General features: G+C 41.0%; 2 protein-coding genes across 3 annotated transcripts in view; one reads left to right on the forward strand and one right to left on the reverse strand.

The window, feature by feature from the left end:
* igf2r (insulin-like growth factor 2 receptor) overlaps positions 1-9,294 on the reverse strand; it is a 34,791-nt gene extending 25,497 nt beyond the window's left edge. Inside the window, exons 1-7 of one of the 2 annotated variants that reach the window (XM_014205162.3) lie at positions 8,993-9,294; positions 7,730-7,869; positions 1,857-1,981; positions 1,230-1,328; positions 603-735; positions 386-497; positions 89-194 (exon numbers count right to left, since the gene is read on the reverse strand). In XM_014205162.3, the coding sequence (XP_014060637.3) occupies positions 89-194; positions 386-497; positions 603-735; positions 1,230-1,328; positions 1,857-1,981; positions 7,730-7,869; positions 8,993-9,135 (858 nt within the window). In that variant the 5' untranslated portion in view covers positions 9,136-9,294. Of the gene's footprint in view, positions 1-88; positions 195-385; positions 498-602; positions 736-1,229; positions 1,329-1,856; positions 1,982-3,045; positions 3,327-7,729; positions 7,870-8,992 lie in introns of those variants that run through there. The other variant, XM_045720813.2, reaches the window with a different exon arrangement.
* Positions 9,295-9,925: 631 nt separating this feature from the next.
* c06h1orf198 (chromosome 06 C1orf198 homolog) lies at positions 9,926-12,355 on the forward strand. Its single transcript, XM_014205163.3, has 4 exons — positions 9,926-10,287; positions 10,749-10,799; positions 10,908-11,594; positions 11,820-12,355. The coding sequence occupies exons 1-4, from the start codon at positions 9,982-9,984 to the stop codon at positions 11,874-11,876; spliced, it is 1,101 nt and encodes a 366-aa protein (XP_014060638.1). The 5' UTR covers positions 9,926-9,981; the 3' UTR covers positions 11,877-12,355.
* Positions 12,356-12,598: the final 243 nt, after the last annotated feature.

The raw sequence follows: 12,598 nt of genomic DNA on the forward strand, positions 1-12,598 counted from the left end.
TATTCGGTGTGTTAATTCTGTGGTATGATGAATAGTATGGTTTGATCAATGGATGATCCCATGGGTCAGACAGCCAGGTCTCTCTTACCTCCTGCCTGCGTGAGGGGCAGATGAAGGTGATGGTAACAGCAGGGGTGTGGCCGCTGCAGAAGTCCGGCGTGCTGTCCGAGGATTCCTCGTATCGCAGCCTCAATCTGGCACGGTGAGAAAAAGAGAGAAATCAGCCATTCAGAAAGGCGATGCAGCTCTGGGGCCGGTCGATAACCGGTCAGCATGAAGGTCGCTCAGCAATTATCAAGCTTGAGGTAGACTAGAGACAGAGGATGCTAGCTAGCGGTTAGCATGGTCTTTGTGCGTGGACAGTATAGCATTAGCATGGCTATACCTGTCACTGGAGGCCAGCTCTAGCTGGGTAGTGGGTAGGCCCATGCTGAAGGAGCCCTTGCTGGTGGTCAGGCAGGCAGCAGAGCCCGCGGGGCAGTGGCTCTCCTGACGGTCTGGGGAGGAAGCAGAGCCATTTTTACCACAATACGAAGCAATAACAAAAACCACTAACATCTTAATTTAATCATAGGACAATTAATACTATTAAGGAAACGTACTTAGGCTTCTGCATATGTTAATATAAAAGTGAACTTCATCATCGGAGTCGTCCACCAGGTAACCATCTGTGAGTTTGATGAGTGGGTTCAGATCGTGCTTCTTCCCATCCGTGTCGAAGACATAGCAGGGGACCTAGACACAGAGTTAAAACGGTAGAATTACAACATGACAGGAAGACTTTCAGTGTGTTTTGGCACATACTGTAACTGAAGTCCAATATAATAGTGGAATGAGTTGATATTTAAATGGAAACAGGTAGCCTAGTGGTTAGAGCGTTGGGCCAGTAACCGAAAGGTTGCTAAATCGAATCCCCGAACTAACAAGGTAAAAATCTGTCGTTCTGCCCCTGAACAAGTCACTGTACACTGTTCCTAGGCCGTCATTATAAATAAGAACTTGTTCTTAACTGACTTGCCTAGTTAAATAAAGGTTAAATAATAAATAAAAATACACAAGAGACAGCAAGTGACTTTTCCCACACTGGAGAATGTGCCTGTCACAGACTCACCTCCCCCCACACACTGCGGCCTCACACACTCCCGCGCGCGTGCCTGCATACAGACCACTAAGAGCTGACACACACATACATCCTGTAGTGTCAGCTGCACTTCGCTATTCAGACATACCTCTTTATCGGGCTTGTATTTATTCTTTTTGCAGGCTGCATATGTTCTCCATTCAAAGTAATGAACACACTGGGCCACAGTTACAAACTCTGGTGTTCCCTGGGGGGTGGGGGGTAAGAGCAAAAACATAGTTTTAGTTGACATATGACATGACAGTTGGGTTTCATCTCCTCTCTGCTACAATACATGTGATGACATACAAGGAAGTCAATACTAGAGGAACTGGACTACCATGATAATTGTGTTTGTTCCGTTGCAAAGCTACCATTCTAGCTATGATCACTGTCAATACTGCGATCACATGGTTACACACCTCTGCTTATCAACAGGCAGGCCAGGTATTCATTCTAAACATATTACATCACTATATGCTATTTAATATCATGTTTCGTTCACGCTTCTGTTTCTAGAGAGAACTTTAAAATGTTCAATAAAGAGACCACCACAGTATTTGTAGTTTCGTTTCACCACCAGACTGACAAAGAACAGACATGCTTTTGCGGTAAAATCCTTCTCAACTTAAACCCACAAGTGCGATTTGACAGGAAATTCATAAGCAGCCTTCAATACGTAGAATTTCCATGACTACTCTTCATTTGTAATGACAGGTGTGACTGGGTGACTTACCATAGTCTTCCCACACTGGAAACTAATGCTGCTCTGGACATTAGTCCCACTACTGCCTGGGCACTTCTCGGTGCTGTTGAAATCGATCACGCTGCTCTCAGTCGCCTTCTTCAAGGACAGATCACCTGAAAATAGAAGTGGATGAGTGAGAAACACATGCCTCTTTAAACATGCAAATGCTAAAAGAAGTCATATAAATGTTTAAGGATTTATTTCAGTAGGCTATACTGAACACTGCACTACCTACAAAACAAACAACAGTTCACCAAAACCCAAAACTTTCCCAGTGGTTTCTAGCGGATGATTAATACAGATTTCAACTGAATCTGAAGCCTCCACCAACTCTCACAGTCCCTACAGTGGTGGGGTCAAAGCATTACGGCACGGGGTCGGGAAGGTTAAGTAGTCGAGGACATTTTTCTGCCGAGCTGTCTGGCCGTGAACAGTCCAGAGAGATAAACAGCATGGGAATATGACCCACTGGACAACACTGCCTATCTCTGTCTGGTCTGCCAACAGCCTGGCCCCTGGGCAGGCTCCATACATACAGTTACAGCTAAACTCCAACTGGAGAGAGAACAGAGCAGAGAGAACAAACTTTATGACCAGTTATAACCAGTTATTCCCTTCTAACCACATTGGCTGGACTTTCTGTTTCCCAGGGGCAGAACACAGCAAGGACTAACTGCTTTTCACAGCAGAAAACTCCTTCTCAGGGATAGGTGATGAGGTTTAGGGTGCAGCACCAACCGCAAAGCCGTATGTAACCATCACTAGTCTATTTAAACATGTTCTACCGCTTGTCCCAGATAGCACTGAATAAACAGACACACCGCTATTAGCTTTTATTGATTGTACTGTAATTTGATTGCAGTGACTGTATCCACCTCTGTGTTAGTGAACACTGTCACACTCACAAGTTCCATTGTAATCCCCTTACTGCACCATACTTTATCGCTCACATATCATCAGATATCTGCAGTGTCATAAACAAAAGCTATTCAGCAGAGCCTAGAGCTGACTAATTGCTACTCAGCTGACCCAGTAACATAAATTACTAGAGGTGACCTGGAAGATTCTTTTTTGTTCAATTTTATTCATATTCTTTCTCAAACCATAACAACCATACATAAACAAAAGACAATGAACAGACGCACAAAAATTCCAACAGAAATCAACGACATCACACCTGCTCAAACCCACGTTCCCTCCGCAAGCATACACATCACGTATCTCACAACCACACTCCATCTCATCCTTCCCCCGGAACTTTCCAGTAGTTGTAGCACTCTATGCCATTAAATTGCATTGTTCCATTTTCCTCCGTAGCCCACAGCTTTCAATATTTAAATACAACTACATTTGATTAATCCACTATTGTAGTGATGGAAGATCATTTGATTTCCAGTTTTTTGAAGTAGAATTTTTCTCAAAATCCTTGACGAGAAAAATATGGTCTACCCCATTGTGTATCTCACTGCACCCTCAAATGCCATGTCTTGAAATATGCAGTTAGAGGGATTAAAAGTAAACTTGCATTGTAAAACTTCTGAGAGCCAACTTTCTAACTCCGCCCATAACCTTTGGACTTTATAGCACTCCCAGAAGGCATGAATTATTGAGTCATTGTTAGTTTTACACTTAAGACATGACTCTGCCGTTGTGCTGTAGAATTTGTATAATACATTCTATACATTAGTTTATACTGGATTAAGAGTACATTTTCGTTAACTGTAATTTCATTAGTTATGTTCCAACACTCCATTTTGTGCCTAGATCACTTCTTTTTAAGTCTTGATTCCAATAGTTTATATTTTTTTCTAAGAGATTGTCAGTTGGATAGGCTCTCTGAAAGATTTTTTTTATCTTACATATCATATGAGTATCTTTATCGGAGTCAAATAGGATTCCCTCAACATTGCTCTGATGTCCAAAAGCTTTCAGGTCGAAATCATGATTTACAACTTTTAAAAGGTGCACTATGCAGAAATCGCTCCACCATTTCCTTGTTGCTAAAATTCTAATAGTTTGCCTTTCAGCTTATGTGACAAAACCAGCAAGTATGGTGTAGAGAATCATTGTATCATCTAAACCGCTGTGAAATATAGCTGGAGTTCAAAACCGAAAGTAAAAGACTCAAAAATGAAACTTAAGAACGGGAAGCATAGAAACAGCGCACATAGAACAGATCTACTGCTTTTTAGAGTTGCTTTCAATTACAATGACAGATCATTTCTATGTGAATTTGGTCAAGTTGCCCAAAAAGTTGCATATACTTGAAAATGTCTACATTGGACAGTACAAAATTGCTTTTTAAATCTGTCATGGAAATTGTAATTCCTATTACCATGTCATTTACAGTTTCTATGCCTTTAGTTTTCCATGTGGGCCAATTTATCAGTAAATTCATAAAAGCTATCCAAGGATTGTTCCATAGGGGTGTGTTTTTAGGGAGTGATATTGGTTCTTGTAAAATCCGTTTCATTTTCTTCCATGTTGTTAACTATGAAGTTGTTAATTATCTTAGTTCCATCCTTTGAAAACAAACATGCAAAAAGATTCTGGGGATGAGCATGCGCATCATCAATACATACCCATTGTTAATCTTTAGTGCATTTAACAATAAATCACAAGTAAAAGTCTTGGGTGGCGAATTGATATAATTCTAAATCTGCAAGATTAGAACCACCCTCAGATTTAAGCACTTGCAAAACTTTCCTATTTATTCTATGAGTTTTATTTGCCCAGTTGAAGTCTGTTATGGACGAGTATACTTTTTAAAAGAATGTCTTCATGGGGTAATAAATGTAAAAACTTTGTGAGCCATGCCATTCTAAGACTTGCTCTACCTGTAAGATTTATTGGGAGGTTATTCCATTTAATTAGATCTGCTTTCATGTTGTTGAATAATGGGATAAAGTCATCGTTATATACTTGGTTGTTTGTTGTCACTTATTAAGCATCCTATGCATTTAATATTTTTTTGTGGCTCACTTAAAGTATTGCTGTAGATCATGAGTTATTATTCTTCTTATTGACATTTCTTTTAGTTTTTTTTTTTATCATGTACATTTTATATCCTGATATTTTAGACTATTTCGAAAATATTTTTAACAAGGGGAGGCATTGACTTTACAATATTAGTCAGGTATATCAGGAGATTGTCAGCAAATAAGTTTAGTTTATATTCATGCTTACCAATACTGATACATGTTAAGCTTGGGTCCTATCTAATTCCTTCTGCAAGCGGTTCAACTGCCTGTGCAAGAAGGGAGAGGACATCCCTGTCTCGTACCCCTTTCAAAAGCAACTTAAAGATAATGTATTATTTGCATATATTTTTGTTTTAGGATATTTATATAATATTTTTATGACATGTATTATTTTAGCCGGAAAGCTTAATGCTTCCAATTTTTTTATTAAAAAAAGGCCACTCCAAGACGGTCAAAGCCCTTTTGGAATTAAGACCAATTATTGATAAATCTACATCTTGGTTTTTAGAACCCTGTTTGAGTAATATTTATCAAGTCTGGTAATACTTTTGCCATTCTGTTGCTTATGAGTTTTGTTATTGTCTCAATTGATTACATTTATGGGTCTAATCTGCAGGGTTTTATTACAACTGAAATTACTGTTTGATACATTGAACTCGGAAGCACTGAATTGAGTGGCATGTTGTCATTTGAGTAAATAGGGGCTCTACTTTGTCCTAGAATATCAAATAAAATTCTATTGGAAAGCAGTTTCTCTCTGGTTCTTTTTTGTTGGATTTTAACGCATGTTATGCAAGGTCGATTGCCTGTTCCATGCTTATCAGTGCTTCTATGTTCAATAGCATGAAGTCACAGTCATGTGAACAGGCAGCTGCTCTGGTTCACCTTTAACCTCTGATTATTCCTACACAAAAGACAGGTTAGTCGCTACAGGAGTTATCAGCATTAGATCCGTCACAAAGAGCCCCTTCCTGTCCTACTCTCACACTGAGAGATCGCCGAGTTGAGACCATGGTGTCATACCAGCTGCAGGCATTTATCTCATGTAGACTTTAATCATGAGGTCACACGACCCCAACTGTTTCTTCCTGAGAGTGACCTAACACGGATTTGTCACTGAGCGAAGGGCATGACCAAGTGCCCCGCGCTGGGACGTATAGTCATCATGTTTTGGAGTAGCCTAGCCCAGTAGCCCTGTTCTCTGACATGGTCTTCTTACAATGTACATTCATTCCTACAGATTCATTTGAGCTTTATAAATTTGTATGAGTAAGTCCATGTAAACCACCAAAGATTTATAGCTGAAACAGCTAGCCTATATTTGACGAGCAAAACCACTTCTCTGAAATGCTTCGCAACATCAGCACTAAAGTGAAGCAAAGCTAAGTACCAAGCTGTGTGATTCAATTAGTTTTATATCAGTGCTTCCTCTGTTTACAGCAAAAGCTGAGGATAAGGCTCCTGTGTTTTCAGTTTGGGGGATTTTATGACATTGATTACAAATACTACAGGAAAAGCCAAGCTTCTGTCATCATTGAGGAACAGTCTGATCAGATAAACTCCCAGTAAAAAAGGTAGCCTACCTTTTAAGTTGTTTGACTGACCAGACCTTACTCTTAACATATAATCATTAAGCAAACGTTGTCCTTTATCACAAATTGTGTCTTCGTGGAACAGCATTAAACCGACAGATGACTGAAACAAACAAACTGAATCAAAGGACATCATGACTTGACTGGCATCTGACTGGAAGCCTTTAAGGCCCATCCTTACAAGGCGCTCATGTTGCTACTGCTGACCCCAACTGTGTCCTGACAGCAGCACCTCCTACAGTGATCTATTTTCCATCAGAAAAACATTCTGCCTTGTTAGCAGGGCAGCTCATCAGATGCCAACCTCACTTAATGAACCATCGGCACATTCTCCTGACAGAGGCAGAGCCCTGTACTAGACTTTGGGCCAGTGCTTTAAAGTGCGACCAATTTTGGCAGGAGGAACTACACTACCAGGCAGCCGTATTTGACATGAAACAGGTGGCAGCCCAAGCCGGTCAACAGGCAGAGCTAATTGAGATAGAAATTCAATTTAACACAGCTTACTGCATTGCCAAAAAGGAGATGGCTTTTACGAAATTCAGACCCATGTTACCAACCCAGAAAAATTATGGATTACATGTGGAAAGTGTCCTGCAAAAACACTATGGGTACCATTGCGGACACTATACGGGAAGAGGGTTAGTGCTATCCGGGGTCCTTGGTACATCCCTACTCTAAACCCTAAAAGCAAGTTGATTAGTTATTCTGAGAGGAGATTAAACATTTATTTAATTATCCAGGTATAAGTTCTGTCAGCATGTTTCCTTGTTACAACATTAATATTATTACACTGTTTTGTGTTGTTAGTTTTATGATTATTAGTTATATTAGCTGGATGCAGTAATGGATAACAGTTTACAGTTGCACTTTTAAATACAATAAAGGTTGCGTTCTAATCACCTATATAAATATGGTTGCTGTTGCACTTTTGAATAATTATTAAATGTTTTTATTCTAATGTCTTGCTCAATCTCTAGCGATGCGTTCTACATCATCAAGGTAACAACTGATGACAATTAAGAATTGATAGGACAGTCATTTGCAGTAAAAAAACATTGTATTTTGTTCTGGTGCGCCTTACTTGTTCCAATTTGGAGCACCAGTGCTACCAATGATAAATAAAGATAATGTAGAGCCTTGCTTAGGGCCAAGAGTTTTCCCGCAGCATAAGTTACCAGACCAGGAAAAACTCCGGAGCCTTCTAAGGAGCTACAAGGGCCTGTTCCCAGTTGGTCCTGACCAGATCACCTTATCAGGAAAAACTCCTGTCCTTAAATATACTCACCCACAGACTGATTCTTTTGACTGGTGAGGTTGCGGGCACAGACAGCACTACCGGCTCCACATCCTGTGTTAGGTGAGGAATCACAGAGCTTCAGCGTGTATTTCACTTTGCTGTCCTGGTCTATAGCCTCCCATTTGTAACTTGAGCAAAAGTGGAGAGAAAAAAAAAAAGTTAAATCACATGTAAAATTCATTTGTAAACATTCACACAATCTCAAAGCTTACATAAAGCACACATTCTACTGTTTAGTTGTCTGTGTCCTCAAAATATGGAGAAGGAAAAAAAACTCTTCCTGGGGTCCAAACAGAAATCAAAACACAACAAATAAAATACATAACACTACATTTACATCACAATTTAGTCATTTAGAAGATGCTCCCATCCAGAGGGGCCCACCGCTAGTGCATTCATTTCAAGATAGCCAGGCTAGACGACCACTATCACTACACAATACAAAATACATAAAAAGTGTCTCATAATACCCTGATCAGCCAACTGATTAGAGACACCACCTTTCTATCCAAACTGCCTTGTCAAAACTGGACCAGGAACTACGCTTGCCTAATAAATCAGACTTTTAATACCAATTGGATCTTGGATACAGTCAAACAATGCACTGCAACATCGTGGGAATGTGCCTTACAAGATAGAATGTTGAGTACAATTACATTTGAACTTACTCTACCTGTTGTCCTTCAGCTGCTCGACATTTGAGACAGAAATGTCAAGTTCAGTAGGCCTACTGGCGTTCTAAAAAGTCGGGTAAACAATATTTTCATGTGGATATTTTATCACCTGGCACTTGCACAAACCAATGTAAACACCTGTTAGTATGCATGCATCGCGTGCGTGTACATCTTGCGCGTCTACATTCGGTCGTGAGCAAACATCTTGATTGCCACATAAATATACCCGCGTTTTGAAGTTGGTTTAATAACCATTTCCTGTGGATGTGTCTAATTTCGACCAGCTGAAGGACCATCACCACTGACAATAGACAAAGTTCAAATATAATTTTATTAAACATTCGTGTCAGTACATACATACATACATACATACATACATACATACATACATACATACATACATACATACATACATACATACATACATACATACATATGGAAACATTGTATCATTGTATTGTACCACTCTAAATGCACTGTATAAGTTGCGTTTGTTGCTAAATACACCTTCCATTTGCTAAGAAGCTTTATACGCACTTCTTTATTGCCATGAGTGCTCGAGCGAGCAGTGCCTTACCTGCAGAGGTCTTGGTACCACTGGCTGACATCAGAGCCCGTTGTATCCGAGGGAAATGTAACCAGGGCCGTTGTGAACGACACAAGTAACGTTAAAACGATTTTCCAAGGCGCCGCCTTGTTACAATCGCACGGTGAGTCCATGCTTTGTATCCAGTATTCTAAACTAGACTCTAGTGCACTATGTCCGACATCATCCAGCAGAAGTCCTCGGGTAGTCTTACAGGAACTAGGTGAATCACATGATAAACTCAACACGCGAAAGAAGACGTCACGTGGTATGACCTTCCATGAGTCATCGTGAAAACATAGATTTCAATTTAGAGCACAGCAAATGTCTGGAGGAACAAAAGACAGCCAAATGAAATGGGGTTAAAAATCACCTTTCATCTATGCTCTCTTTGTATTCTCAGAGCACAACAAAATGAATACTAGACAGTCCATCATCAGCCTTTGATGTTGCGCTGTTACACTTTTTCCATTGTGTTATTAATTCCTACCGAACTAGCCCAACTGGACACTAGATGTCGCTATTATTCCTTATGGACTACCGTAGAACTAGCCCAACTGGACACTAGATGTCGCTATTATTCCTTATGGACTACCGTAGAACTAGCCCAACTGGACACTAGATGTCGCTATTATTCCTTATGGACTACCGTAGAACTAGCTCAACTGGACACTAGATGTCGCTATTATTCCTTATGGACTACCGTAGAACAAACATTTCCACAGAGAGAGATAGCGGAACTGCAATGCAGCCACATCGTTTCTAAATCTGTCTTTAGTGTAGCTTTAAATGATACACTGTTTGTTGCGATGAATGATTTTAAGAAACTACTTCCTCTCCTAAAATGCACACAGGGCATTTTTTATTCTGGCGCCAGATGGCGCTTGCACATCCATGAAATGATAATGTTTACATGCAAACGTCATCAATGACGGCTCCATTTCAACGCCCACGGAGAGTACTGTACAGCTGGTAGAAAAATGACTGCGGCTTCCATGGAAGGGGCCGATGTCCATAGGATGGAGCAGAAAAAGTTGGAGTATTTCTCATCCATCAACTCCATGGCCAGGAAAATAATGCAAGAAAGGGAGAACATCAAGGAGAGACATGGATCCGATTGGGAGAAAATGACACCGAATGAACAAGACAGCGCCATCGACAATGGAATGATGGACCCCCATATTCGTTCTCGATATGCTATGCATAGGGTTGACCGAGAAGAAGTCATTTGTTATCCTAAATTACTCATTCAGACAGGACAGAAAATAGTCCATTTTGGTGACGAGGTATGGACTTTCACCACATTTGCATTGGTAGCCACATATATTAATTTCAGAGAATTAGCTACGTTTTCTTGTATGATTCCAGCTAGTTAAAATAGCTGAAGTAGCATGCTAGCTAGCTAGCCACGACGAATATTTGGGCTGGTGCTAAACGTCACACCAACAACACAATGCAAGAGAGCGAGTTGGATCAGATGGCAATTTCCATCATGGTCTTTGCCTTCCCAATGTGAATGATTATTTATACGATACCATGCGCTGTCTGATTTCGACAAATCTGGGGAAATAGACATTTTATGTTTTGGTCTCAATTTGCTGGATTATCAAAATATTCAGACAGCCAGGTAGTACAGCCCTATAATCCAGTAATCTGACTGGCAGACTGGTTCTGCATGTGAAGAGTAGTGGTTTATCACGAATCATCACACTTTTACGAAAACATCTGTTTTTGTGTTCAATTTCAGGACATAACTTGGCAAGATGAGCACTCTTCCCCATTCTCCTGGGAGACCAAGGTGTGTATGACTGTGGCTTTTCTTCTATCATTCACAAGATGCCCTTAAATTGATGTAGGACTACACATTTTATTTTCTGTCAACACATCATCTCCCCTCATTTTACAGAGCCAGTTGGACTTCAACCTGACAACAGGTGAATCTGTGCAGGGCATCTCCTCTTCGACAGCTGATTACAAGCCAAGCAAAGTCACCCAGAGCAGCCAGCTGAGCAAGGTGACCCAGAGCAGCAAGGTGTCCAATGGCGAGAGCCTCGGCCTGGGCAGGAAAGAGGAGTCCTCCTCCTTCTGGAAGATCAGTGCTGAAAGATCCAGGCTGGAAGGTGAACAGGCAGACTTCCACTCCCTAACCCCCAGCCAAATCAAGTCCCTGGAGAAGGGGGAGAAGCCACTGCCCTCTTATCTCCGTCAGGAGCCCACCCCCAAGGAGACGGAGGAGACTCCACCTCCGCCACGAGTAACCAAGCAGCGAGCCACCAGGCCACCTGCGCCTCCTCCCCCTGTACCCATCAGTGTGCCCCCCCTAACAGCCATAAGTGTGACCCCTATGAGCGTGACCCCTACCCCTGCACCTATCAGTGTGTCATCCACAGTGGCTGGCTGGGAGCGCGCTCAGAGCACCCTCCCCTCAGTCAGCAACACAGTGGAGGAAGTCTTCACTTCAGGGCTAGCCAACAAATCCCCGGGGCTGCCCACCAAGTCCCCTGCCCGCTCAAGCAACACTGCCAGAGATAGAGAGGAAAAGGCTGCTTCTCAGACTGAGTCGCAACTGGCCACCAGTCCCACCTTTGCTCAGGTGAGTTTCTGGAACAACCTATTGTGAGCATCTGCTGAATGACTAAAATGTAAATGGTAAAACTGGTCAAAGATATTTTGATCCAGTGAAATTGGCAACAGCATTTACCTGTATATTAACAGTGTAATTACTCTACTAACAACATTGAAATAACATGTGACATAGTACATTTACTTCAAGTTGTATGCTCAGTTCTAATTGAGATTTCCTATTTTCTCCTACCAGTTTAATACCAGCAGTAACCTCCTGAAGACTGGATTTGACTTTCTTGACAACTGGTAACAGCAGCTCCAAGCAACACAACTTGAGTGACTGGATCAACTCAACACTAGAAGGACCATTGTGATGACCATTTTAATACATGTATTAAGGAAAGCCAACTATTGAACTGACCATGTCTATTTATCTTAAATGGCTTGTTATGGCATATCTCACTACATGCGTGCTTTTGTTTCCCCACTGCCAGAACCCCCACCTTCCAACTGTTTCTCTACCTTTATTACTCAGACCTTGTATTAGTGCTAAGCATTACAGTAGTTTACACTAATGAGAAGCACTCAAATTGGTATGTTTAGGTAAGCCAGCATGATAAGTGATTTATACCACTTGCAATGTAGATCTACAACCATTTTACAATACTAGAGAGTACTATTTTACTGAATTTTGTATGTAAACTATATTCATTGTATCATAATATGCTATATTGCACTCATGCATTTTGAAAACCACAGATTCAAAGCAAATAAATTAAATGGAACCAGGTCATTGTTCAGGGATGAAGTTATTTTTAGACACAGTGACAGTATCAGTCCACCATGTTGCAGCAGAAAACTTGTGGGTTCAGTTGAGAAAATCTCTAAATCCACAAATAGAGAATGAACTATCAATTATTGCAAAGGGCAAACATTTAAACAGAACTTCCCTTGCCTTGAGGAAATCGAGATGTAAAACCAGCAAAGCATCAGACCTATAGGTACTTTATTTCTCTATTGGTCAAGTTCCTC

Source organism: Salmo salar, chromosome 06, assembly GCF_965601325.2.
Source record: "Salmo salar chromosome 06, fSalSal1, whole genome shotgun sequence".
Taxonomy (NCBI): domain Eukaryota; kingdom Metazoa; phylum Chordata; class Actinopteri; order Salmoniformes; family Salmonidae; genus Salmo; species Salmo salar.